Below are 26236 nucleotides of genomic sequence, written 5' to 3' on the forward strand. Positions count from 1 at the left end.
ATATATAGTTGGAACTGCAGAGAGACTTTATGCTCTCTAAGTTGCTTCTAGTTTACTTGTAAGGCTATAAAACAAAAGGCCCCTGAATATATGCAGGAAGAGGACAAAACTTGGTCTACTCATAGAATCTGGGACTCAATACAACTTATTAGAAAAATACAATTAAAAAAAAAGTATTTCTACCCTCCAGACAAAGAGCAACATTGTTGTTTGTGAGATGAAACATTTTTAGCTATTTAATAGTGCTGGGTACTTGCCTTTCTTACTGAAATTAAATGTCTAGGAAATAGTTAAACCTACATAAAATACCTAGATGCTATACATATAACTAAGGTGGATTGATTACATATCTATAGGAATTTTTCAGCCTTTTCTGTCTTTTCCAACACCATAATGACTAAGAATCAGAGGGAAACACAAACTAGAAGTTGTCCAACCATTTTACAATCAAGTAATGTATTCATTCTTAGCGGCTCTAAATAGTTAATTTCAATTAGAGCAGTCCAATAGTATACTGGTAATTCATATTTATACAAGTGCTTGTTATCTGAAGCTCTCAAAGTACATTTTAAATGAAAAGCCCAAGTCCTATGAGTCCAATTTCAGTTAAGAACATCATTACCAAAGTTTTACAAAGAGCCAAGATGGGGCACAAGCAGAGGAAGTGACATGTACAGCAGATTCATCAAAATGGAATTATGGAATATGCAAAGACCATTATAGACAGACATGAGAGATTCCACAGGTACATGAACTGTCAAAAGATTACTGTACCAATATTTCATCTATCTCAGTTTGCTAGTGACTATATCCTTGGTTAAATGGATAAGTAATGTTTCCCACAGGGACTAATCTCAATGGGAGGTATTTAATGAAATAATAAAAGTATCCATCTTTTTTAAGTTCTGCCCCCAAAGTGAAAGAGAATATTTTGGTATTGCTTGGTTCAAAGGATAGAACTGGTTAGTATGCACTAACTGAGGGAGAAAGGTCACTGATGCCAGAATGACAGGCCCTGAAACTAGCCCTGAGTGCATGCCCTAATGCTGATCTCAGAAAGCAGCAGCATCAGAAGTCAAGAGGTTCAGTTAACTAAGAAACTGTGACAATGTGAATATGTGTACACACAGTAGAATTGGGATAGTAGATTTTAGTGTCCAAGTCCAATATTCTAAGAAAAAGACTGCACTGCCTCCTAGAAAAACAAGATCAATGGATTTCAGTCTTCCTTAGAATTTCTGCAAAGTGTGACTTCATCCATTAAAAAAGTTAAAAGTTAGAATCTGTTTGGAAAATAAGGTACAGCTTTTCAGAATAACATTGAAGACTGAATATTTTCTTTCCTGAAATGTGTACTTGGCATTTAGGGCATTTGTACACATGCTTGCGCTGCAACACCAGGCACTTTTAAAAGCACCTGGCGCATATATTTGTATAAATGGAGAAATGCACGTTAGCACTGAGAAAATGATGATGGAGTGCTTCTCATCTAAATCACATCAAAGGCAGCTGTTTGTAGCCAGTCCCAGCTCTGGGCAGCTGCAGCAAGCAGCGGGCAGGCTGCAAACAGCTGCGCCAGACTCCAGAGCCCCAGCATCAGCTCCATGCTGGTGGCAACTGCGCGTGGACCTCAGGACAGACAGCAGGGCAGCACAGCCCGCCCCAATGTGCCCGTGCAGTTGCCGCCAGCATGGAGCAGATGCTGAAGCTGTGGAGCCCAGCACAGCTGTTTGCAGCCTGCCCGCTGCTTGCTGCAGCTGCCCAGAGCCTGGGCTGTCTACAAACAGCTGTGCCGGGCTCCGGAGCCCCACCATCACTTGTGCCAGGAGCGCAGGAGAGACCGGGGTTGCACTGTCTCAGGCCCCTCCCACACTGCCCACTCCAACATGTGGGTGCACATACCAGTCTGGAGCTGATGCGGGGGCTCTGGAGCCTAACACAGCTGTTCGGAGCCTCCCGGCTGCAGCCGGCCCTGGCTCTGGGTAGCTGCTGCCAGCTGGGAGCCTGGGCTGCTCCCAGCAGGCAGCTGGGACACTGCAAGCCCATCTGGGAGCAGCCCAGGCTCCAGCGGCTACCCAGAGCTGGGGTAGTTGCTGACAGCCACAGAGCCCGGGCTGGGAGGCAGGGGCTCTGGGTGGCGGGCAAGGGGCACAAGCAGGGTATCCTGCCATGTACCCCCTACCCTCATTTTTTTTTCTGGCATGCCGGTACTGTGGCACCTTCCAAGGTAGGCATTGTGGTGCTTTTCGGCACTCTGACCAAAAAACATTACCTACCCCTGCTGTAGCTTTTTCTAGCTAGAGGAGCACAATAAGAAATTGTTTTAGTAACCTTTTTTTTTTCCTCATCTTTCTCTCAAACTATAGTTGCTTTTGCCTGTGTGACTTATTTTTTTCTGTAATTAAACCTTTTTTCTGATTACTTACTGACTGATCACCTGTGGCCAACGTAATCACAAAGCAATTGATGCTTCAAGCATTCTTCTTCCAAGGAAGGGGGGAGCATGGAGAGGGGTCTCCTTCCCCTTTTTTTGCAAACCCAGGATAATAACCCCAGAGTGACAGAGCTGCCTCTGCTGCAGCTGTGAAGGTCTAGAAGGAGACTACAGGTGGCTAGGGGTGAGGTGTCACCTCAAAAACAAGATCTAGTCCATCCCCTAGATATGGCACAGAAAAGAGAAGCTTGGGCTCCAGGGTCACTCCAATATCTTAAAAACATAGGTTTTGTCACAAAATATACTTAACATGGAAGCTGACAAAGGTCTATACCCATTTTCCACTTCACAGAATTGTATGGGGAAGGCCCCCGCATGAGCTGATCAGCCCCGTAACAGAGCCAGCTCGAGAAGGGTGCGGAGCCTAGGACATCAGCTCATACGGGGACCTTCCCCCATCCCAGAATCAGGTCTGTGGGTCCCCACACGAGCTGATCTGCCCCAGCCCTGCTGGCCCCAGGCAGCAGCACCCGGCTCCTGTCAGCCAGCAGGCAGATAGGGCCCTGCCGGCACTCCTGGTGCCAGAGTCCTCCCAGGGGTGCATGCCCGAGATCTGCCTGCTGGCTGACAGAAGCCAGGTGCTGCCGCCTGGGGCCAGTGGCAGCACCAATCTTCCCGGCGCTGAGTGCTGGTTGTGCCCATCTAGCAGGCAGATCAGGGGCCCGCACTCCAAGGAGGACTCTGGCATAGCTCCCGCAGACCTCCCGGGGGTGCAGGCAAGTCCCCAATCTGCCTGTCAGATGACAGGAGGCGGATGCTACCAGCTGGGACTGACGCTGAAGCCAGCAAGCCTGGCATCAAAACTCAAAACATTTCAAAACTTTTGTAATGTTTCAAGTTCCCTCGTTTCGTTTCGAAGCTATTTCGAAGACTTTTGCTTCATTTTGATTTTGCTGTTTCGAGCTCAAAATGCATCGAAACAGCTTTGAAACAAAACACTGGGCAAAATTTCACACAGCCCTCATGCACAATACTGGCTTTTTAACTAGTTGTTATGATACAAGAAAGAGACCTTGGAGCCACTGTAGATAGTTCTCTTTAAAAAAAATCAGCACAATGTGCAGCAGCAACTAAAAGACAATAAAATGTTGGAAATCGTTTAGAAGCGAATACAAAACAAAAGAGAGAACATGATCATGCCATTATACAGATTTATGGTGTGCCCACATCTTGAATACTGCAAGCATAGTTCTGGTGTCTGCATCTCAAAAAGGATATAGTAGCATTAGAAAAGGTAGAGAAGGGCAACAAAAAGTATGGGGCAGTTGCTATACCAGATGAGACTGGAAAGGCTAGGGCTCTTCAGTTTGAAAAGAAAGCTGAAGAAGGATATGACAGAGGTCTATAAAATCATGAAGGGTGTGGACCAAGTGAACAGGAAACTGTTATGCATCAAGTTCAAAAATACTAGAACTAGGGGACACACACTGAAATCAGTAGGAGACAGTTTAAAACTAATATGACAAAATACTTTCTTAGGCAATGTGTAGTTAAAATGTGGAATTCATTGCCACAGGAGATGGTACGGGTAGACAGCAGGGTAGATAGCTGTTGAACAAAAGGGTTAGAGATGTTCCCTCTGGCATTTCTAAACCAACAATGGTGGATGCCAGGGAGGTTAATGAATAGGGGATAGATCACTTCAGATCGATTCAATGCACTCCCTCTAGCATTCACTTCTGCCACTGTCAAAAACAGGATACTGGGCTAAACAGAGCACTGGTCTGATGCAGTGTGGCACTTTTTATGTTCTTAATTTAAAAAAAGAATAATTCCCAACCATCACTTATTTGAAATAAATAAATAAATAAAATCCAATGATCTCTAGCAAACTTATTTTTGATAAAGCAGTTCTGCTTTGGTCTCCTTAGTGAAGGATTTCAACAGTAAAGCGTTATAGTGAGTGAGCAACATTAAAAGCTTTTATTTATCAACTTTTCCAAGACAAAGTTAACTGGATTTATAATAATTAATGTGTATTTCAGGTCTCACATTTACAAAAGGTTCTTGCCTTCTTTTTTGCTTGCTAAGAGGACTCTGAAGTTATTTTTACTCTCACTCCCCATTACTGCTCACTTCAATTCAGCTAAAAATATGAATGGGAAATTCAGAAATATATTTTTTAAATGTACTCAAAATTTTTTATTCATTTGTGAGTTTCTGACTAAACCACTAATGTTATCAACTCTTTTTGCCATACGCATTTCTGTACAAGTCTTGGAACTAAATTTGAGTATGCCCACTCATACTCTTTGAGATTACATTTCAATGACATAACTGACATCTTAATTCAGACACCAGATAGCTGACTATGTAGGTCAAATCTTTCAGTTTAAAATGAGTCAACTCCACTGGTAAAAAAAGTAACTTTGCCAAAGTTTTCTCAGACAATTTCTATCTGTATAATGAAGAACAGAAATAATTAAGTATCTACAAAGTGCTACCTGACAGGCTACTTTGCAATCACTGCAATTCCAGTAGTTCCTCTCTCTGGAAATTTATAAACTATTCTCCAATCTCCCCTTCAGACCAATCCATCATCTAGGGAAACAATACTTGCTTCCTCTCCACAGTACTCGGACATTTTCCTAGTCCCCCCTCTAGTCTTTCCCACCCCACACAACCCATAATGAACACCATATCTGATCCCTAAGCTACCAAGAGAGCTTCAGTTTCCTTCCCGCACAGGAAATTAAGAAATAGGAAGTCTAAGCATAATTTTGAATTTAATTCAAGATGGTCTTTGATATATTAAGATAAACTTGAATTATCTTTTTCACTTGATGTCAAAACAGTAACAAGATGGTGAAAGAACAGCAAGCAATACTTTGAAAAATGTCATCTTATAAATAGCACTGCTGAGAGCATAACAGATGCTTCTGTGTTGATGACAGAGGCAAACATGTGATACAACTTGTTGTAGGTATAAACAAACAAAAGATTTTTTCATTTCTACACCTGTTCAAATAGAATTCAGCATAAACAAACAGCCATTGCCAAAGAGACTGTTTTACCTCTCTCCCCCAAATGTCTGAACCAGAGGACAAATGGAAAAAGGCTGCTGTCTACACTTTTGTCATCTGAGATCAAGCTCAAATCTGAAACACTGCTAAAGACTTCACAACTGAAATTAAGTCCATCCGTAATATTTCAAGTAAATTAAAAACAAAACCTAATAGCTCTTTGACTATTCAGTTATTCCTTTTAAAACCACTTGCCTCCTCTGGCTGATTCTATATGAAGGCTGTCTCCTCCTCCTTCTACCCAAACTCCTTAGTAAACAAAGTCAAGTCTATAGCAGGGAATTGACATAAGAAAAAATTCCCTCTGTTGCTATCACCAATTCAGCTGCCCCCATGTTAATAACACTGGGATCTCCAGCACCCAAACGTGCTGACAGTGCTTTCATCATCATTTATATCAAGCCTGCTTAGATCAAGTTTAATTGGCAGGGTTCTGAAAATGTACAGATATATATATATATAGAAAAAAAATATATATATATATATTTATTAGTATTCCCTAAGCTGCTTGTACCAGTTCAACGGAAGTTGTGATAGCAAGGGATTTTTTTAAAGTTCCTTAGTGCACCAAAGGCATAAGGAATCTGGCCCTGTGTGTCCCTACTAAGAGGTGTGCTCTCCACTGAACTAAGTGCAACAGTAAAGACTTGCAACATCTGCCCTTGTGTACTATCTTTGTTTTGTATATTGTTACACTTCCACTACATTTTTTTAAATAAATCTCACCTCATCTGAAGACTCTCCTTGTCCTGATGTCGCTGTAGCACCTGCTAAACCTTTTGAAATAGAAAAAATTCAAGAGATTTCCTTCACAATTCTCGTACTGAAGGCAGACAGTTTATGAGATTTAATGAACCTTACAGAAAACTGAATAGTATAATCTTAGCTACATCCATACCACTTCACACAGATCTTGCGAGCTCTCACAAGGTGAGCAGGATTGGGTCTGACACTACTCAGAGGAAAGGTCTCCAAGAGATACCCAAAGTAATTTAAGAAGTAGTATTTATGTTTTGGAAATACATCCCACTATACTGCTTCCATACACTGTGTTGGTGGAGGTGTGTTTTTTCAAAGGAGAGATAAGAGAGATCCTGACCAGACCTGGACATCAAAAATTTTGAGACTTTTATAATACTAAGGCTTTTGTAATACTTTGGTTGCTGTAATTGGTTTTATAGCCAATTACAACCATCAAATGCCACTATGAGTAATTACATTTTGCCTACTCAAATTCCACAAATATCATTGGAGAAGGATTTTTAATTCATTTTGTCCTTAAACTACTATGTTTAATTTTGCTGGTGCAGTTATGACAATTTCTGCTTGTTGATGGTGTGTGAAATGGCCCCTGTAAGTAGACTAAGCCCATAAATTGCATCAAATCTTGTATAAGAAACTAGAAAGGGCAGTTTAAAAAAAATCAGGTCTTTTGTTAAAATGTTATTCTACACAAACCTTGAACTGCTAAAGTGCTAGTTCCAGCTGCTTGCTCCTGGATACCACATGCAAGTTTATCCTCAGGAAATGCCAGTCCAGAGCCTTTCAAAGCAACGAGGTACTTTTCATGACTTTTCTTTGCACATGCATTTTCTCCAATACCTTGAATACATATTTAAAACAACATTAAATCAAACACACACACACATACACACAAGTACTTAGGTTAACACAAAAGATCTTCCCAAAGTTTATAAGACTAAGCCATTTAAAAAGTAGTCCACAAACCTTCTTTAAAAGTTATGACTATAAGCGCCCCTCTACCCCTTACATTTATGCCATAATTAAGTTTAATTACAGCATAAATGGAAAACAAGTCATAAAAATGTTCCACATATAATGTGAACCATTTTTATGACCGATTTGCATGGCTCCTTAGTTAGAACGTGAAGCTTCTGTATGGGAAGTAAAACTGGCCTCAGCCTTGAAACAGCCCAGGGTCTCCAATCAGCCCCAAGACTGACAATCAGCTGACTGCCAGCCCGTTACCCAGCTTTCAGTTCGATCATGATCTCAGGCTTCCCCTGCACTGGCAAGCAGAAAGGATGAAATTGGGATCTGATCCCTGGTCCCAAAATAATGCCTCCTGTCATGCATGTATGACACGGCAGGAGGCCCAAATGCTGGAATTGGAATTGGGGCTCAGATCCCATTGCAGCATTAAATGAAGTTGTGCCATAGGCCTAAGATTCTAGGTGCAAGTCTAATGAGTTTCAATACAAAATGCAAGAATCCCTTTTAGTTCTTTACTTTTCTCCAAATCATGCACCTCCTATTTTCATTGAACCAGGAATGCTACTACTGTATAAACATAACAGTCCTTTAGTTCAAAAGACAATCTGTTTTGTAAAGTTAAAGCATATTTAAAAAAATAAAATAACAGACCTAAATTATGTCCCCACATTGTAATCTCTAAATTCTGATAGAGACTCTCCTGAGAGGTCCAAAAGCATCAAATAAGGAAAGCGATAACCATTATGCTTTTGGATCCCAATAAATAAACAAGTAAAACCAAGTTAAATCTGTGCCCATTGCAGTTAACCAAGACTATCACAAGATAGTGGACACTTCTACTTGACATTCATGTTGCTAACTCTCAAGAAATAAAATGGCATACACAGGGTTTAAAAACTCCATAAAAATTACCTAGGAAAAGAAATGGTTCCCTAACAGAAAAATGAAATTGTTTCAGGTATTTAAGCAAGATGTTAAGCAGGGGAGGAAAAAAAGACAAGATGAAAACATTTACTTTCACAATTATTGAGTACAGCTACAGCTTCATATGAATTCTTAAGGCCTTCTTGTACTCCACCTTCATTGAATCTGGTGTGTATTGAGAGGGGCTTTCCACTGTTGTAACAAAGGCTGCTGCCCTATTCCATGTTCCCTTCTTCTCAAAAGCAGGCTCTTCCATCTAGGCATAGTGTACTCAGGAAGCATGCCCACTTTCTGATAAAAAGCATTAAACTTCTCTCATTCAAAAGGGATCATTCATTGCACCTCAAAGATTCTTATAAGATATGAAGTTGGGGGAGAGGAAGAAGACAGAGAAAGCCAACCTTTCAGCAGCTCTCCCTAGTATTTCTCAATCAGGGAAAGAAGAATGCTGTCCCAGAGACCAGCCATCCACAATAAAAACAGCTTAAAGCCAGAATAATTCTTAATTTTTGATAGCAATATGAAGGGCATTTTTAGAGGACTGAAAAATGAGAGCTGCAGGCTGTAGTGACTGCATAATGTTTTTGATTGGACGGGGGGAGGAGAAAGGGAAAAGAATAGCATATGGCTTAGGCAGAAGGCTATTTTTCACTCTGAACAGAACATGCTATGGTCTCACGCAGCTCGGAAGGCCGCAGGTATTCTTTATAAGAACAGATTCTAAAACAAATGAGATACTTTGCCACATGGAAAGAGCTTGATGTTTTCATTTAGTAATATTTAAGCTGCCATATTTAATTTAAGACAGAGAGAACATACATGTCGCATAATATATTTATACAGTCAGTAAATCTACATTAAATCATCTCTGTTCCTGATCTTGACACTTATTAAAAAATGCTTATTGCAACTGTATATTCCTTGTAATATAACTTGGGCCACTAAAGACAAAAGACCTTGTTCTGTAGATCTTATTAAGTAAAATTCCCACCAGCTTTATGTGCCCTAAGAAAACCCAGACATATAACAACATGGCCAAGCACACAGGGCAGCTGCCATACACAGGGACAGCACGAACTTCCAGATGCCAATGCCAGCAGAATCATACAGCTGAGCAAAATCTACCACCAATTCAGATGTCAATTTATAATTATCCTTAAAATGCACATAATCTTTTTATGGGGTTTTATGAAGTTAAATTTAAAAAATATAGGACATAGGGATAACAATGAACAAGTGTGACTTCCATTTATAATTTCTCATCATTTTTAAATTTATTAATAGAAATACAGGCAGTCCTCAGGACACAACTGGTTCCTGAAAACCGTGCCTTAAGTCAAAATGTTGCAACTCGGAACTGATTTTCCCATAGGAAACAATGTTCTAAATGGGGGATTGGTTCCTGAACCAAGGCCCGATACCCTATTTTCACCGAAAATAACCCAGAATTTTGTACAGTATTCACTCAACTATATAAAACAAATAAATGTAGCTATATTACTTGTCTCTTTGTATTAATTTATGTATTTATATTGTAAATAGCGATCATATTTATTTGGAAGGATTTCGAGGTGACTTTGTTGAATTTTCTGAAGGGTTCTTAGCTGGAGTCTTCTTAGGAGTCTTGGCTGCTTTCTTAAAGAAAGTGTGCAAGGAAGTTTGGACAGGTGTGCTCTTCTTCTGCTTGTAAATTTCTCTGTAGCAGCTGGATATGCCCCTATTTACTGATGCAGTATGTTCAATGTTGGGGTCATGTTCCTCACACAGGGACATGGCAGCTTCCTCAAACAGGGACATGGCAGCTTCCAAACACTTTTGTTGTCAAGACTTTACAAGGAGGAGCCTCTTGAACAGTAGGTGCATCTTCTTCCCCTGCCACTTTTTGCTGTTCCAATTCAATGAGGTCCTCATAGGTTAATTCTTCAGAATGGGATGCCAGTAACTCATCAACATCTTCTGGTACAATGCCTAAGTTGAGTTCTTTGCCCATTTCAACAACATTTTTGTTCACCTCTTCAACAGCATCTGTAAAGCCTTGGAAGTCAGACACAAACTTAGGACACAATTTTCTCCAAACACCATTCAAATTTGATTGTTTGACTTCATTCCATGCCTCACCAAAGTTCTTAACTGCTCGGTAAATGCTGAAGCCCTTCCGGAATTCCTTCAGAGTCAGTCCACCTTCCTTCTTAATTGCCCTGATGGCCTGGGCAAATGTGCACCTAACATAGTAGGCCCTGAAGGATGCAATTACCCCCTGGTCTGTAGGTTGCAACAATGAAGTGGTGCTGAGGAGCAGAAACACCACTTTGATGTCACGGTGCATGTCATCAAGGATGGTTGAATAACCAGGAGCACTGTCAAGGATTAACAATGCTTTAAATGTAAGATTGTTTTTGCTGCAATAATCCCTGACACTTGGCACAAAATTATGATTAAACCAATCCTCAAAAACGGTCTTATGGACCCATGCCTTAGGATTGTATTTCCATATCACTAGGAGAAATGCCTTGGAATGTCCCTTCAAAGCTCTGGGGTTTTCCAAATGGTACACAAGTAAAGGGTTTACGTTTAAAGTCACCTGCAGCATTGGCACCAAGCAAAAGAGTGAGCCTATCTTTAGCAGCTTTTTACCCTGGCATGGATTTCTCCTCTTTGGCAATGTAGCTTCTGGATGGCATTTTTTTTCCAAAAGAGTACAGTTTCATTAACATTAAAAACTTGCTGAGCACAATAGCTATTCTCTTCAATGATTTCTGCCAATGTCTCAGAAAAGCATAAGCTACCTCTTCATCAGCACTGGCAGCTTCACCTGAGACCTCGATGTTATGCCAATTGTCCCTGGCTTTAAAACACATAAACCACCCCTTACTTGCAGTAAAAGGCTCAGCATTAGAACTCTCCCCCTGTTGTTTCTTTAGATCATCATAAAGGCTCCCAGCCATTTCCTGAATGACGCCTAAACTCACAGGAGCACGGCATTTATTTTGATCCTCCAGCCAAATGATTAACAGTTTCTCAACCTTAGCAATAAGTCCAACACGCTACTAAGTTATATCACAGTTGAGTGCATAGGAGCTGAGTCTTTAACATGCTCCTGAATTCTTGCCTTGACTTTCAGGATGGTCACAATAGTCATTCAGGGGATATCCAAAGCTCTACCCATTTTAGATGCAGTCTCACCTTTTTCAGACCTCTTAATTATTTCCATTTTTGCTTCCATAGTAATTGTTCTACCTTTCTTAGAAGAAGAACAATCACTTCCACTGGATTTATTCCACTGCCATTATTATGAGCAGTTTGGAAGAAGTATGGAAACAGCCACCCGGCTCAGCCCCAGAACTGCCTGCCTTGCCCCAGCAGGGGCAGCCAGGGGACCAAGCAGATGAGCCGCGGCTAGAGCTGCGGTTTCTCCTGTGGTCATCCAGCGCAGCCCTGGCACTGTCTGCTTCACCCCGGAGGGGGCAGCCAGGGGAGCAGTCAGACAAGCTGTGGCTTTTCCCACCACCCAAAGCCCCCACTCCTAGAGCCCAGTGCAGCCCCATCTAGGCAGCATTTGCCCAACCCCCTGTTCCAGCCCCAGCCTCCTCCTCCCCCCCACAGGGGCCCTGATCTGCTCCCACACAGCTCTTTCCTTCCCCCCGCCCCTTCCACTGAGACCTATATCCTGCACTCAGCATCGTAAAGTTGAAATCCATGTCCGAACTTTGAAACCCAGGTGTCAATTTACAAACATAGTAACTGCGGTTTGTCGAAACTCAAACCATCCTAAGTTGAGGACTGCCTGTATAAATAAACTCACCAGAGCTAAGATCTTTGTAGAACTGTTGATTGGTCAAAACCTGAGTAAGGACTGATCGCATTGCTCCTCCCATTTTGGTCAACTCTTCTAGAAAAGAAACGTGAGGCTCCAAAATCTGAAGGGTTTTGTGAAGGTCTTTTTCTGATGGCAGATCAGCAGCTGAAAAAGAAAAACAACAAAAAAAGCTGTTTAAGAGCAGAAGAGAAAGATGGGGGGGTTGGGTTTTAATTATCTCAATTCATCAGCGAAACATTACTGGTGATCTAACCAGCATCTTAGGTTCCTATAAATGTGTTCAGCAATATCAATCTATTTTACCTGGATCCTTTTTCCCCATTTTCCAAATATGCAACAATATTAGACATATGGACCCAAAATCCTCAGGAAAGATCCAAGACTGGGACAGCAGGAGAATTACACAGTGACACTCTTGCTGCCCAACTAGGCAGCAAGGTGGTGATTTAAAAACCACCCAGTCCTGGCTTTGAACATGCAGTGTTGGGGAAATGCCCCCTAAGAGCTGCATGTCTGCAGCTTCTTAAAGTGCAGTCTCCAGTCTGGGGAGGAAGCCAGGGAGCAGTGGCTGCTGCTCCCCCACTTCCCAGGCTGGGAGGGGAAGGGAGCAGTGGAGCCAAGCTCTTGGTCCATTCCCCAAACTGGGCAGTCTTCATTTCTGGAAAGTGGCAGGCACCACTCCCTTCCCCTCCCAAACCAGAGCAGGAGGGGAGTATACCAGCATTCATTCTTGTGAGAGAAAAATCTCTCTCAAAGAAGATCTTCCAGGGTTACACCTGGAAGGTCTTGCTCCCAGAAAGGAGACGTTTCTCCCAGGGAGAAACCAAGTGAACACTTACACACTTGTATTTTCTACCAGGAGAGCAGAAATTTTCCCATTGAAATGTAATACCTGTTGTGTCCATCGATTATGAAAACCTAGTACTGCTATCAATTACCACATTTGCTCAGGTACCATAAATATGCGACTAAGGATATAAAGGCCCCAGCCCTGTCAATGAAACATTATTATTTTTGGTTTTAATAATAAAAAGGTCATGAAATTACACATGACCACATAATCAAAACTACAGTCAGGATGCTTGTGCAACCTTAGTGCAGCCCCCCTCTACTCATGCATTACTAAAAAATAATATTGTACAGGAAAGTTAAAGTTAAAAAAAATCAGCTCTTAGAAACCTCCAAAGCTCACAGGCACAGAGAGACCATGTGAAAACTGCTATGCCCCAGCAAGGATTAAGATAGATTTTATTACGGACATTTAGTTCAATTTAGCCAAGACTCATGCAAAATTGTCTCCCTGAAAGGAGCCACTTCTACATTTCAAAGGGCTTTAAAACCCATGCATATAAGATTCAATTTGAGCCACACACTGAGTTCTGGAAGAACAAGAGGCAGCACCAAACAACTTTAATTTTGCCTTACTAAAGTACTTTTGACAGGGACTAAAATTAAATAGATCTAACAAAGCACTGACCCACTCAGCCAGTGGTAAGGGATTTATTCAACATAGACTGAAGTTAGCATCTTCACAGAGAAAAAATAAAAAGATAGAATTAAAAACTCTATCATTCACATGCAAATTAAAAACATACCAGGTTCATTATATCCTTCTCGTAAGTACTGAATAAGACTAAAGATAAACTGTGGAAGAACTAGTTCTGACATCATCAACAAGTCTTTCGGGATGCATGGAACATTTGAACTTGACTTAATCCGGTGTCTTTTACAAAACCTACAAAGCAGAAAGAAACAAAATGTTAGCTAGGTATACTTCAAAACAAGTACCTGACAAAAACCAAGCACCAGGTACCACTACTTTCTTTCCCTTACACAGCTGCCTTTTAATATCAAGAGATATTCTGCCTTTTGCCTTTTAAGTTTAGGGCTATTCTGGTGACAAAAGGGAAACAAAAAAAAAAAAAGAAAAATCCAAAAGTTAGGTCAAGTTTGGGCCCTACTAACTTTCAGTATCTTTTGAATGAGAGTAGTTTTATTTTCTGTTCTTTGTAGAGTCCGCATTTTACAAGTTTGTTTCTCTCATTCAGCAGATGTGAAATAAAAGGAGAGATCAACACACAGAGGCATTTAAGATTCACGGAAGGGCTCAACTGGCACACATGGACCTTAAAAGCACCAGCTCTAGCTAAGAGCTTTTCCCAATGGACAAACTGGAAAACAGCCAGAACTTGCTTAGTTAGGATTCCTAGGGAGAGGACTGAAGCACTGCAGATTCCAAGAAACGTTACAGACTACAAGCCAAGCTTTGGAAGGCTGATGTAACTCAGACTGCGAAGCCTGTCCACCTTACAGCAGGGCCCCAAAACATGAAGGATACATAGATGACCTAAAATGTATCAGATGCCCACTGTGATGGACTAGCAGGGAGCACTCCTGTACTAAGCCACCCACCTCAATATGCCTGACCAAAAACCAGACTTTGGGTGTCTACCCTGGGGTGCCTCTGGCCACCCCCCTTCCTGGAGTACACTCGGAAGAATGGGGTAACCACCACTACTACCCAGGCTCTGGTCTTTGTTAGGGCTCTGTGCAGCCGGGATACACAGACCCTGTTGATCTTGAAGGTTCTCAGCCCACCATGGTATTTTGGGGTGCTTTTTTTTTTTTTTATCCTGAAGCCTCCTGTACAGGAGGAAAGTAAAAAGCCACACCCACCTTAGCCAGCTGAGCAAAAGGGAGCTAAAAAGGCTTGCCTCACCCCTCCCAAGCACACACAGTGAGGTGTGCTATAACGGATAGCTTTATTGATCAAAGAGGGAGAACCTGGGGAAAAGGTATGAGACAGAGAAATATCAAAAGAAAAAAAAAACAACACCCTGAACAAAACAGAATAGGCTTGTTGGCCTTTTGATACGTGTCTAGATTACTTCATCCTAAATTACTGGCTAAATTTCAGCTAAATTGCTCACAAGTTCATCCAGAGACTGATGGAGCTCTGGAGGTTTTTTGCTTGCTTCAGTATCCCGTAAGATGTCTGACCACTCCCAAAATGGAGTGACCTCTTTTTTAAACTTTTGTGACCTGATCACTAAGTCCCAACCAGAAACAGGCAGTATTGGATGCAGACCAATCCTCAGGTAGAGAGACCAGGTTGTTCAGTGGGAAAACAAAACAGGACAAAGGAAGAACAAACTCCTCCCTCCCTTTGGAATTTTCACACCTAGTCACCCACCTTGCCCAGGTGAATCCAGCAGCCAGAGTTGGAAAGCAGGGGCTCGGCAGACTTAGAGCAGGGAGGCAGACGAAAAGGGCCATTCCTTCACATAGACCTCCCCACCCGACAGGGATTTCAATTTCAATTCAGAAACACTTACTAAAGATAACAGGCAGATTCTGCAAAAACTGTGCGTAGTAGGAAAGGAAAGGAAAGGAAAGGAAAGGAAAGGAAGCAGCTGTCCTTCTTGGAGAACCAAGCAGATGTAAATAAACCAGTTTGGCAAATTCCTAAGGACAGGACGCCTGTCCCAAAGCCAATTAAAGCCATCAGAAAGTTTTTTCTCAATCTCACTGTGCTTTGAACCAGACTCATGTGAATGAATCTGGGATATTTACTCACACCAAAAAGGAGCTAATGACATGGAATAAGAATTCTAAGTATAAACCATTTAAAAACAAACATTGGTTTCATGGTATAGTTAAATGTTATAATCATCTATAAACTTCTCACTATAAAATTTAGAAATCGATTTAGTGTCAGAGAAACGGTTGTCTGAATATTAAATTACTTCTATATTTATTCATACATTCATTAAATTTATGAAATGTAAACCTCTTGGATTATCAAATGTAGTCCTCTGCTTAAGAGCCGTCCCTAAGGGTGTATGGAGCCTGGGGGTGGCAGCGAGCAGGGGAAGGGGCTGGTGGCTAGCAGCTGGAGTGTGGAGGCAGTGGCACATGGCAGCTGTAGCGGAACTGGTGGCCACAGCAGGGCCAGTATGGCACTGTCTGTGGGGCTCCCCAAAGCACAGGTTCGCCCCAATTTACACCCCCTTCCCCCAGGAACGGCCCTGCCCCTGCTATCACAGGTGCCACAACAGATGATCTTCAGTAAAAGGTCAAATTCCCATCTTAAAAGCATTTAGGTTTTTTGCCCCCGATCTTGAATGCTGGTCTGAAGCTTGAATAATCTAATGCAGGGATGAGCAACGTACGGCCTGCGGAACTGGGAGGCTTTGACAGCAGGGGGCTTCATCCCCAGCAGTGCTGGGGCCAGGAGGCAAGGATCCATATCCACGCCATAGCACAGGGTGGAGGGTGGAGAAGGGGCAGCAGGGAAAAGTGGCATAGGCAGCCAGCAAAAAACACCAGCATGCCTTGGACCCAAGGCAGGTTGTTCTGACCCATAGCTCCAGAATGTTACTAACTGCTGATCTACTGCTTAGGAACTCTTTTAATTTCCACACTAAATTATTCAGAATCAGTTTGTACCCTTTTGTTCTTGTGCTCTTTAGTATAAATATTTTCCCCCCTCCAAAGTATTTAACCCCCTCTCCCCCATGTGTTTGTAGACAACCCCTTTCAGACTTCCAAAGTGCAAGGTTAGGTAAGGCCAGCTCTTCTAGTCTTCTCTCATGTGACAGGCTCTCCATTCCTCTGATTTTCCTAGTAACCCTTCCTTACACCTGTTCCGGCACAAATTCATCTGGAGTACTGTATACAACTCTCATCACCTGTGTTCAAGAAAGATAAAGTCTTGCCAATCACAGTACATGCTTCCTATCTCAGAAATAATGTACCGTATTTTTCGGACCATAAGACGCACCGGACCATAAGACGCACCCCTCCTGGAGCCTCAGTCTCCGCGGCAGCGAGTCCCTCCTTCGGACTCCGCCCCGTCTGTTCCAGCCGGCCATTTTTATTGCCGGCTCCTGGCCACTGGCACGGGCGCCAGCTTCCGGTCTAAACAAGCGGCGGATGTCCCGCTCGGGCTCCGCCACCTCCGCGGGCAAGCTCCGCCCCGTCTCCCCGGGACACGGCATAAACAAGCGGCGGGTGTCCCGCTCGGGCTCCGCCGCCTCCGCAGGCAAGCTCCGCCCCGTCTCCCCGGGGGACACACCTTCAGACCATAAGACACACCCTCGTTTCCCCCCCACTTTTGGGGAGGAAAAAGTGCGTCTTATGGTCCGAAAAATACGGTAAATCTCTTTTCTGATGAGTTGCAAAATAGGTTTTACTTTTGTCACAGTTGCATCACATTGAAGCAGGTCATCAAGTCCAACCCACTGCCACAGGCAGGAAAGAATGCTGGGGTCAAACGACCCTGGCTAGGTGATTGTCTAGTCTCCTTTTGAAGATCCCCAGGATAGGGGCGAGCACCACTTTTCTAGGAAGTTTGTTCCAGCTCCTAGCCGCCCTGACTGTGAAAAGTGCCTCCTGATGTCTAGCCTGAACCTACTCTGAGTCAGCTTATGGCCATTATTCCTTGTTGCTCCCAGGAGTGCTTGGGGGAACAGGGTTGTTGCCTGCTGGTCCCCCTTGGCAAGTCTGTAGATGGCCACCAGATCCTCCCTCAGCCTTCTCTTGTGGAGGCTGAACAGGTTCAAGTCCCTTAGCCTCTCCTCATAGGGCCTGTCCTGCTGCCCCCGATCATGCGAGTGGCCCTCCTCTAGACTCTCTCCATGTTATCCACATCCCTCCTGAAGTGCAGCACCAAGAACTGAATGCAGTACTCCAACTGCGGCCTGACCAGTGTTGCATAGAGGGGGAGGATCAGCTCCTTGGACCTGCTCGAGATGCATCTGTGGATGCATGGCAAAGTACGGTTGGCCTTCCTGACCGCATCCCCACACTGCCGGCACATGTTCATTTTGGCATCAATAGTGATTTCAAGATCCTTTTCTGCCTCTGCACTGACGAGAAGGGAGTTCCCCAGACTGTAGGTATGGTGCTGGTTCTTCCTCCCCCTTTGGCCGAGTATGCATGTGCATGCATTCTGTAAACTGCTGTATTCATTCGGTTCTAAGCCACAACTCTGGAAAAATATTTTTTAATACATTCTGCCTTTCAGAAAATAAGGTGCATGTCTTATTTAGGAGCATATGGTATGCAAGAAAATATGATAATAGGGCAGAGACCTTGAATAGTTCCATTGTCTTTACTTACGCTCCATAGTTCTCTCATTTAGGAGTGTGAAAATTACATGATTCAGTCAAGAATCCTTAATAGAACAAGTGAAGCCAGTTAGTTATGTCAATTCCACTTCTCTGCTCTTTGAGAAAGTTATGAGTCACAAACAGGAACAGGAATTGTTGTTCCATAGACTCTGAAGGTGACATTTTTAGAAAATTAAGGTTGGATGGGACCTCAGGAGGTCATCTAGTCCACAACCCCCTGCTCAAAGCAGGACCATCCCTAACTATATCATCCCAGCCAAGGCTTTGTCTAGCCAGGTCTTAAAAACCTCCATGAATGGAGATTTCACAACCTCTCTGGGTAGCCTGTTCCAGTGCTTCCAGTGGCTGTCTATAAACTCACCCGGGGCGGGGAGGGGGACCAGTGGAAAATAGGTGAGGCTCTGTTCCCCTGGGCACCACCTGGGATAACAACGAGTAACGGCCACAAATTGATTGAGAGTTGGTTCAGGCTTGATATCAGAAGGCACTACTTTACGGTTAGGGCTGCCAGGCTCTGGAATGGACTCCCAAAGGAGGTGATGCTCTCCCCTACCTTGGCAGTCTTCAAGAGGAGGTTGGATAGATATCTGGTTGGGATATTATGATACCAGCACTCATTCCTGCCCAGGGCAGGGGGTCAGACTTGATGATCTGTTCAGGTCCCTTCAAACCCTAGAAACTATGAAACAATGATACTCTCAGTACTAGCTGTAGGTCATCTGTAGAGTTAGGAAAACAACACCCCACTAGTTTACTCTCCATTCATGTTTTCAGAATTAACTTTGCATACATCAGGGCCAAAAATCTCCCATTTTATCAACTGAAATGTCATGCAGGCCATACAAATATAACAAGAGGGCAGAAGCTAGTCCGCAAACTGAAATCTGAAAAAATCTTACTTCACAGGTTAGGACTCGCACCTGAAATAGCAGCTGGAAAACAGCAGCCAGTAAAGATCAGAGTAGGTCCACCATTACCTCTGACTTAGTCCACTGTTGCAGTCTAAGTACCAGAGCCAAGGAATCCTAAATAGAGTGCACTATAAAGCCAATGAAATGACCACAGCAGATCTTGCTTTATTTTAAAACCAGAAAGAAAGAAAGCTTTCTGGACTCACCTCACAGGCTGACAACAAGCCACTTCTTTTACCAAAATTCTAGACAGCCTATCCCATTATCCTACACTACTTTCAAATCCTAAGATCTTTGTCCCAGGCTTATTTCACAGCTCTACTGACTTGTCAGTTTCATACATTGTTTTCCAAGTGCATGCATGTGATAACAGTCCCCTTGGCCTCCACATCAGGGACTTACACCTCTAGAGCTAAAAGCATGAGCTGCCACAGTTCGAGCTAAAGAGCCAGGATTTGAACTCTGGGCTGGCACAGACAGCATCCTATAGTAAAACATACAGCCCTAGTTTACACGTACACTCGATTCACTGAACAAAAGGCAGGAAAGCTTTTTCCATAATTACTACCCTATATTACCGAAGAGCACACTGACAGGGACATCAGTTAAGCAAATGTCTAATACACACATTGTTAAATGTCCCAAAGGACAGTTAGAACTCTACTGGGATGCACCTAGGAAGTGAGCACATTCAATATGCTCACTTGGAGTACTGCTTCCAGTTCTGGGCACCGCACTTCAAGAGGGATATGGACAGCATCGAGAGGGTCCAGAGGAGGGCCACTCGCATGATCGGGGCAGCAGGGCAGGGCCTATGAGGAGAGGCTACAGGGCCTGAACCTGTTCAGCCTCCAAAAGAGAAGGCTGAGGGGGGATCTAGTGGCATGTTATAAACCAGTCGGGGAGATCAGCAGGCATTGGGGAAGTCACTATTCCCCCGTGCACTGCCACGTATGACCAGGAATAACGGTCACAAGCTGGCAGAGGGCAGGTTTAGGCTAGATATCAGGAAGCGCTACTTCACGGTCAGGGTGGCTAGGATCTGGAACCAACTTCCAAGCGAAGTGGTGCTGGCTCCTACCCTAGGCGTTTTTAAGAGGAGGTTGGATGAACATCTTGCTGGGGTCGTTTGACCCCAGTATTATTTCCTGCCATGGCAGGGGGTCGGACTAGATGATCTGCTCAGGTCCCTTCCAACCCTAGAAACTATGAATATCCCAGGCCCTCCCCGAAAACACCAGGCCACCAGTAGAATAATTCCAACATCTACAAAGACTGACAGTAGCACTGCAACTACACTCATGCTTTCTAAATGGGGATTCAGAAAAAAGTAGCCTCTAATGTAAGCAATACAATGCTAGGCATTCTTTATAGATATCTTACCTTTATTTACGCGTGTCTTCCACAGTAAAACAACAGAAAACACTTAAAAGAGTCTGTGCTAGAAGGCTGATGGACTAGATATCCAAATAAGCCATTTTAATTTCTAATTTTTATTACTACAAAACTTTAATAACACAAAATAAGACCTTTTTAGACAATATAGTTTATAAATAGATCTTTCTTAATTTATTTTTCTTATGATTTTTGATTTTTCCTTTTCAAATGGTTTTACCACTATTCTTGTTGGATAATTGTAGTTTAAGACTGAAAGCATCTCAGACAGTAGTGTTTCATTAGTCAGAAATGTTCAAATGCCCCGTTTTATTTGGAATGTTTTGTTTTAAATGCAAGCTTCAGAACAGAGAGAAAAAGCATTAACCTTCTCTATTCTTATACCCATTTTAAGAATAACTTAGTGAAGTTTATGTTTGTTTTCTTTGTAAATTTGCTACCTTGTAACTTTTTTTTAATTACCAGGGGTCATGTCCAAACATACATTTTCAACCAAAAGAGAATTTATTTAATGAGCTATAAGTAAATGAAACTAGAGATTTACAGCAGAAGTGTTACTGCAACTATTTTCACAGTACCACATTATAAGGAAATAACATATAGATCCCACAGATTTACTACACTGGCAAACTTGCACAGGATGCTCTGCATGTTTTCACTGTTTCCTGAAAAACTTTAACTTCAGAATGGAACCTGGATATTTGATTTCACATATTTGATACCCCCATTTTCTGTCAATTTTAAGAAAGAAAAAAAAATCACACACAATATCTGAATCGCTCTAATTGTTACCACTTTACAAATCACAATTCAATCCCAGCAGAACACTGCCATCAAGCCTGTCTTTTTGCCTCCTCCATGCCATTTCAAACACCCACCTCTGTTTACAGGAGCATAAAAACAGCTACAGCACATTAGTAGGGAGCTGTGGGTGTGCAACTATAGGAGTGCCCAGCCTGATCCCTCTACAAGCAAGATAAGGAGATAAAGGACCCACCATGAAGCCTTGTAAAGCCAATTCCTCTATCAGTCGAATGAACAAAACTGTAAAGCCCTCAATTTTCTCAAACGGAGACCCTGCCATGCTGTGGGAGCCACAGCCAAGGCCCACCTTTACAGCCCATCGGTGTTCTTGCAGTGCTCTTTATATTACAGCCTGCAATATCTCCCATTTTAACTTCATTCCACAAGATTGAACGTAAGATCACGCAGTTACACAGGCTAGTTATTTTTACCCTCATCTCTCTCCTCCCTGCCTACTGTTTGTCAAACTCACTTGTTTTAAATTAGATAAGCTGTTCAGTGCAAGCTCCACAATTTCCAGTGAACAAATGAGCAAGCCCTTGACCCGATTAAAACTTACGGGTACAACTGGAATCTAAATAACGATTAGCCTTATATTCTGTGAGGAAAACCAAATAAAAGAGTTGGTGCAACTGATTAGTGAAATTCAATTTGCACTCTCCAAGTGCCCAAAATAAATATTTCTTTGAATTTTGGTTTTGGTTATGTAAGGGGGTACACTTTTAAACATTTTTTTAACAACTTAACATGAATAAAAAAAATGGAAATATATCATTCCACCCTAATTATTGTACGGTTGATAATATGCTGAATAATATTTTCGCAACACATTCAAAATAGAATGAAACCTAATTACATTTACAAATAAAAGAACTAAAACACTTGTTTGGAAGAAGTTTACATATTCCCCTAACTGCAACACTGTCTTACAAGCTGTAGATAATGAGATAGGAAAAATGTACATGGAAAAAACAAAGAATAAAAAGTTACCTGAATTTCTTAGCACCTGCAGAAGTTTCTCAAAAGTTCTTGTTAACTGTATTATTTTCCATTTTCTTTAGTTTATGTAGCTTTTTAAAATATTTTTACATTTCACTGTTAACTTATGGAAGTCTAATTCATCTTTTTATTTCAGAAATAGAAATTGTTATGCTGATACATAAGGAATCTAGCACATTATAACTCTGTTTTTGGGGGGGAGGGGTTCTATTGTCTTTATAGAGCTGGGCTTGAATAAACCCACTTGCTTACTAACCAGTGGCAAACAGGTAATCATCTTTTGAGAGAACAATAGAACAAGCCATTGTTTCTGCAGCATTTAAGTTTTTACTTTTTCAAATGCTTTGATTCCTGCTCTCAGATTGCAAAGATAACCTTTCAGACGTCAACCAATACAAAGTTGGAGACCGTCCAGCGGAGGACAACAAAAGTGGTTAGGGGGCTGGGACACATGACTTCTGAGGAGAGACTAAAGGAGCTGGGCTTATTTAGTCAGTATGCTCCCCCCATCCCCCAATGCAACAACTCACCAAAACTCCCTATGTGGGATGGGGCCCCAGGTAGGCAGAGAACAGTGTTTGGGAGCAGGATGGGCAGGATCATGGGGCGGGGTTGCTGGGCGGTGACAGTATGGGGGCCAGAGCAGAGCCATGATCCACTCCTGCATGTCCCTGCCTGCAGAACCCAGGGCTCTGCCCCAACCCCATCCCCACACTATCACTACCTCATGATTCCAGGTCTACATGGAGACAGGCCAGGAGCTGCACGGGCAGGGTGTGCAGCCAGACAAACAAGATGGGGCCACAGCTGGGCACGGAGCTGTGTCCAGGGCTGGGATCTTGGGGCAGTGACAGCACGAAGGCAGGGCAGAGCAACAATACACTCCCCGCACATCCCTGCCTGCAGAACCTGCGCCCACTGCAATGGCGTTGTAGGCGATGGATAGCAACTGTTCCAAGCTGCGGCCCCAACCCAGCCACCCAGCTGAATGCCCTGCTCATGTGGGTCCTGCCCCCAATGAAGGGTCTAGCGCGGACAGACTGGGGTGCCCAGGCAATGGGGCCAGATCTGGTGGCTGCAGCAGCTGGAAGGAGCCACCACCACCAGGGCTGCTGGGAAATGGGAGTCCAGCCACCCTTCCACCACGCTACAGCACTCCCAGGAGCAGTGGGACCAGCTGAATACACCATGGCCCAGGCTGTCCCCCACACATAGCATGAGAGGAGCCAAGGGACCCACTGAGGCTAGACAAAATCCCTCAGTGGGCCACAACCAGCTCACAGGCCATATTGTGCCCACCCCTGAGCTAAACTGTTCTCAGTAGTGACATATGATAGAACAAGAAGCAATAATCTCAAGCTGCAGCAAGTGAAGCTTAACTAAAATATTAGGAAAAACTCAACTCACTATGGGGATTATTTCAAAGTTTCTAGGGTTGAACAGATCATCAAGAACGAGTGCTGGTATCATAATATCCCAATCAGATATCTATCCAACCTCCACTTGAAGATCCCCAAGGTAGGGAGAGCACCACCTCCTTTGGGAGCCTATTCCGGAGCCTGGCAGCCCTAACCATAAAGTAATGCCTTCTGATATCAAGCCTGAACCAACTCTCAATCAATTTGTGGCTGTTACTCGTTGTTATCCCAGGTGGTGCCCAGGGGAACAGAGCCTCACCTATTTTCCACTGGTCCCCCTCCCCGCCCCGGGTGAGTTTATAGACAGCCACTGGAAGCACTGGAACAGGCTACCCAGAGAGGTTGTGAAATCTCCATTCATGGAGGTTTTTAAGACCTGGCTAGACAAAGCCTTGGCTGGGATGATATAGTTAGGGATGGTCCTGCTTTGAGCAGGGGGTTGTGGACTAGATGACCTCCTGAGGTCCCATCCAACCTTAATTTTCTAAAAATGTCACCTTCAGAGTCTATGGAACAACAATTCCTGTTCCTGTTTGTGACTCATAACTTTCTCAAAGAGCAGAGAAGTGGAATTGACATAACTAACTGGCTTCACTTGTTCTATTAAGGATTCTTGACTGAATCATGTAATTTTCACACTCCTAAATGAGAGAACTATGGAGCGTAAGTAAAGACAAGGGAACTATTCAAGGGGGGCAATAATTGCTGGGAGGAGTAGGAGGAACCAGAGGAAAGACTTAGCATTGTTTTCCACATCAGAAAACTAATTCGATAGCACTCATTCAGGCTTTATGCCCAAGTGACAAAGCTGTCTTCCCAGGCTAGGCTAGAAATCAAAAAAGATTATACAATTTAAAAAGCATCCTTGCAGAAGGATGAGGTGGATATGTCGCTAAGTGTTGTACAGAATGGTAGTGACTTCCAATAGCAGACAAAGAAACTCTTAAGAAAGAGCCTATATAGGGAGCTAATACTACTAGGGTCCCTCAGGCAGTAGATGGCTAAACACCTATCAAATTAGACATACATGTAACAGGTGTTATTTGTTTTAAATCAGATTCTCTGTTAAATACTTTTAATCAAATAAATCATACTTTGCTTTAAGAAAGCTTAGTGTTCACAGCTTCTCACTGTTACAGCCTTAGAACTGAAGGGTCCTTATCAAAAACAGATCTCCCAGATGACTACACTTTAGATCCAGTCTGAGAGTAGGAGAATTCTATCTCAAGCAAGTTCACAGCTAGAGATCCAAAAGTTAGTGGGCTGGGATATTTAACAGACCGGGAGTCTTGAGGCACAGTTAGTCACATGTGACATAAATAATACAAGTACTTACATACAGAGACCACAAGAAAGCCCCCATGGCACATATATGGTAGCAGTAACTGAAAGATACAATTCCAAACACTGCAAACCACGCTGCACATGTCTGTGTGTCTTTGCTGTCCAAGCAGCAATTCAGAAAGATAGATCTTGCAAAATGGGCAGCAGCTGGTTGTTCCATCAGTAGCTCAGAAAAAAAGAAAATGTAGAAATAGGCAACAAATTATGACTTATCATTTTACAGTGATTGATTCAAAACCACAATGAATAGTGTGTTCTTAATTAAAGGTTACTATGAGACTAAAACATTCAGTCACAGTGACATTCAGAAAAAAGACAAGTCACTAAAAAGGTAGAACGGAAGAATCTTGTGGGAGGAAAAAAATATAAAGCCCTGAAAAAAATTACATCAACATGATGTGACTGTTTAAGCTGGCAGCATCAACAAAACTGCTCTTCAGGAATAGTACCTGGTATTTCCACAAACTGCATATTGGTGCAAAAGTGTAAAAGGACAAAAACAATTTGTCATTTCTTTCATATTATTTACTTTCCAGAATTACAAGGCTGAACCAACTACAGCAACATATTAATAACCTGATGTTTTGTGTATCAGATATTGTAGGTGGAAACTGTAGGGGAAAAATCAATTTTCAACAGGAGTGCAGTGCAAGCTGCCTGGATGCTGCTGTGGTAGTGACAAGTAAGAACAAGGGACTGGGTCTTCATATAGAAAACGTATGACCAAGAAAATGCCTGAAATATTTTGCATTTAAAAAAGATGGTAAGTCATTAGAAGGCATCTAATGAATTATCAGTATTTTTGCATTTGTCTGCCAAGACACAGATCTGGTTGCCCAGAAGCCCAGGACAAGACAAGAGCAGTATGGGCAACTCAAGTCAATTTTCCTACTTTCTAAACAACCACAAGAAGAATGGGTAACATCAAACACAACAATACAACAATACGAAGTTCAGTAAAAGGGGAGAGCAACTGAAGACCGACTCAGCTGGACCTTGGTACAACAATAAAGGAGGCATGTCAGTCAGAAAAGGACATAGAGGGAAGGGCTAATTAATGCAAAAGAGCTGAGTTACTGAGTTAAGTGCAAAGTGGAAAAGGTAACGTCTTAGAAAACAGGCAGTATCAAGGAAGACACTGCTTCTAGGCAAACATGAAATAGAGCCTCTGCTTGAACATAATGTCCACTAGCACTCCAATCACAGGTCTGTGGTGACTAGAACAAGAAATTAGGTCTG

The 26236-nt window shown here is 42.8% G+C and overlaps 1 protein-coding gene across 5 annotated transcripts in view; it reads right to left on the reverse strand.

The window, feature by feature from the left end:
- The window catches only part of UBR3 (ubiquitin protein ligase E3 component n-recognin 3), a 261968-nt gene that overhangs the window by 221844 nt on the left and 13888 nt on the right, over positions 1 to 26236 (reverse strand). For 4 of the 5 annotated variants that reach the window (XM_090045496.1, XM_090045495.1, XM_090045494.1 and 1 more), the window contains exons 2-5: positions 13588 to 13727; positions 11978 to 12136; positions 6976 to 7119; positions 6244 to 6293 (exon numbers count right to left, since the gene is read on the reverse strand). In XM_090045496.1, coding sequence (XP_089901622.1) covers positions 6244 to 6293; positions 6976 to 7119; positions 11978 to 12136; positions 13588 to 13727 — 493 coding nt within the window. The remainder of the gene's footprint in view (positions 1 to 6243; positions 6294 to 6975; positions 7120 to 11977; positions 12137 to 13587; positions 13728 to 26236) is intronic. The other variant, XM_090045497.1, reaches the window with a different exon arrangement.

This window comes from Crocodylus siamensis, chromosome 4 (assembly GCF_052110815.1).
Source record: "Crocodylus siamensis isolate JL-2025a chromosome 4, ASM5211081v1, whole genome shotgun sequence".
NCBI lineage: Eukaryota > Metazoa > Chordata > Crocodylia > Crocodylidae > Crocodylus > Crocodylus siamensis.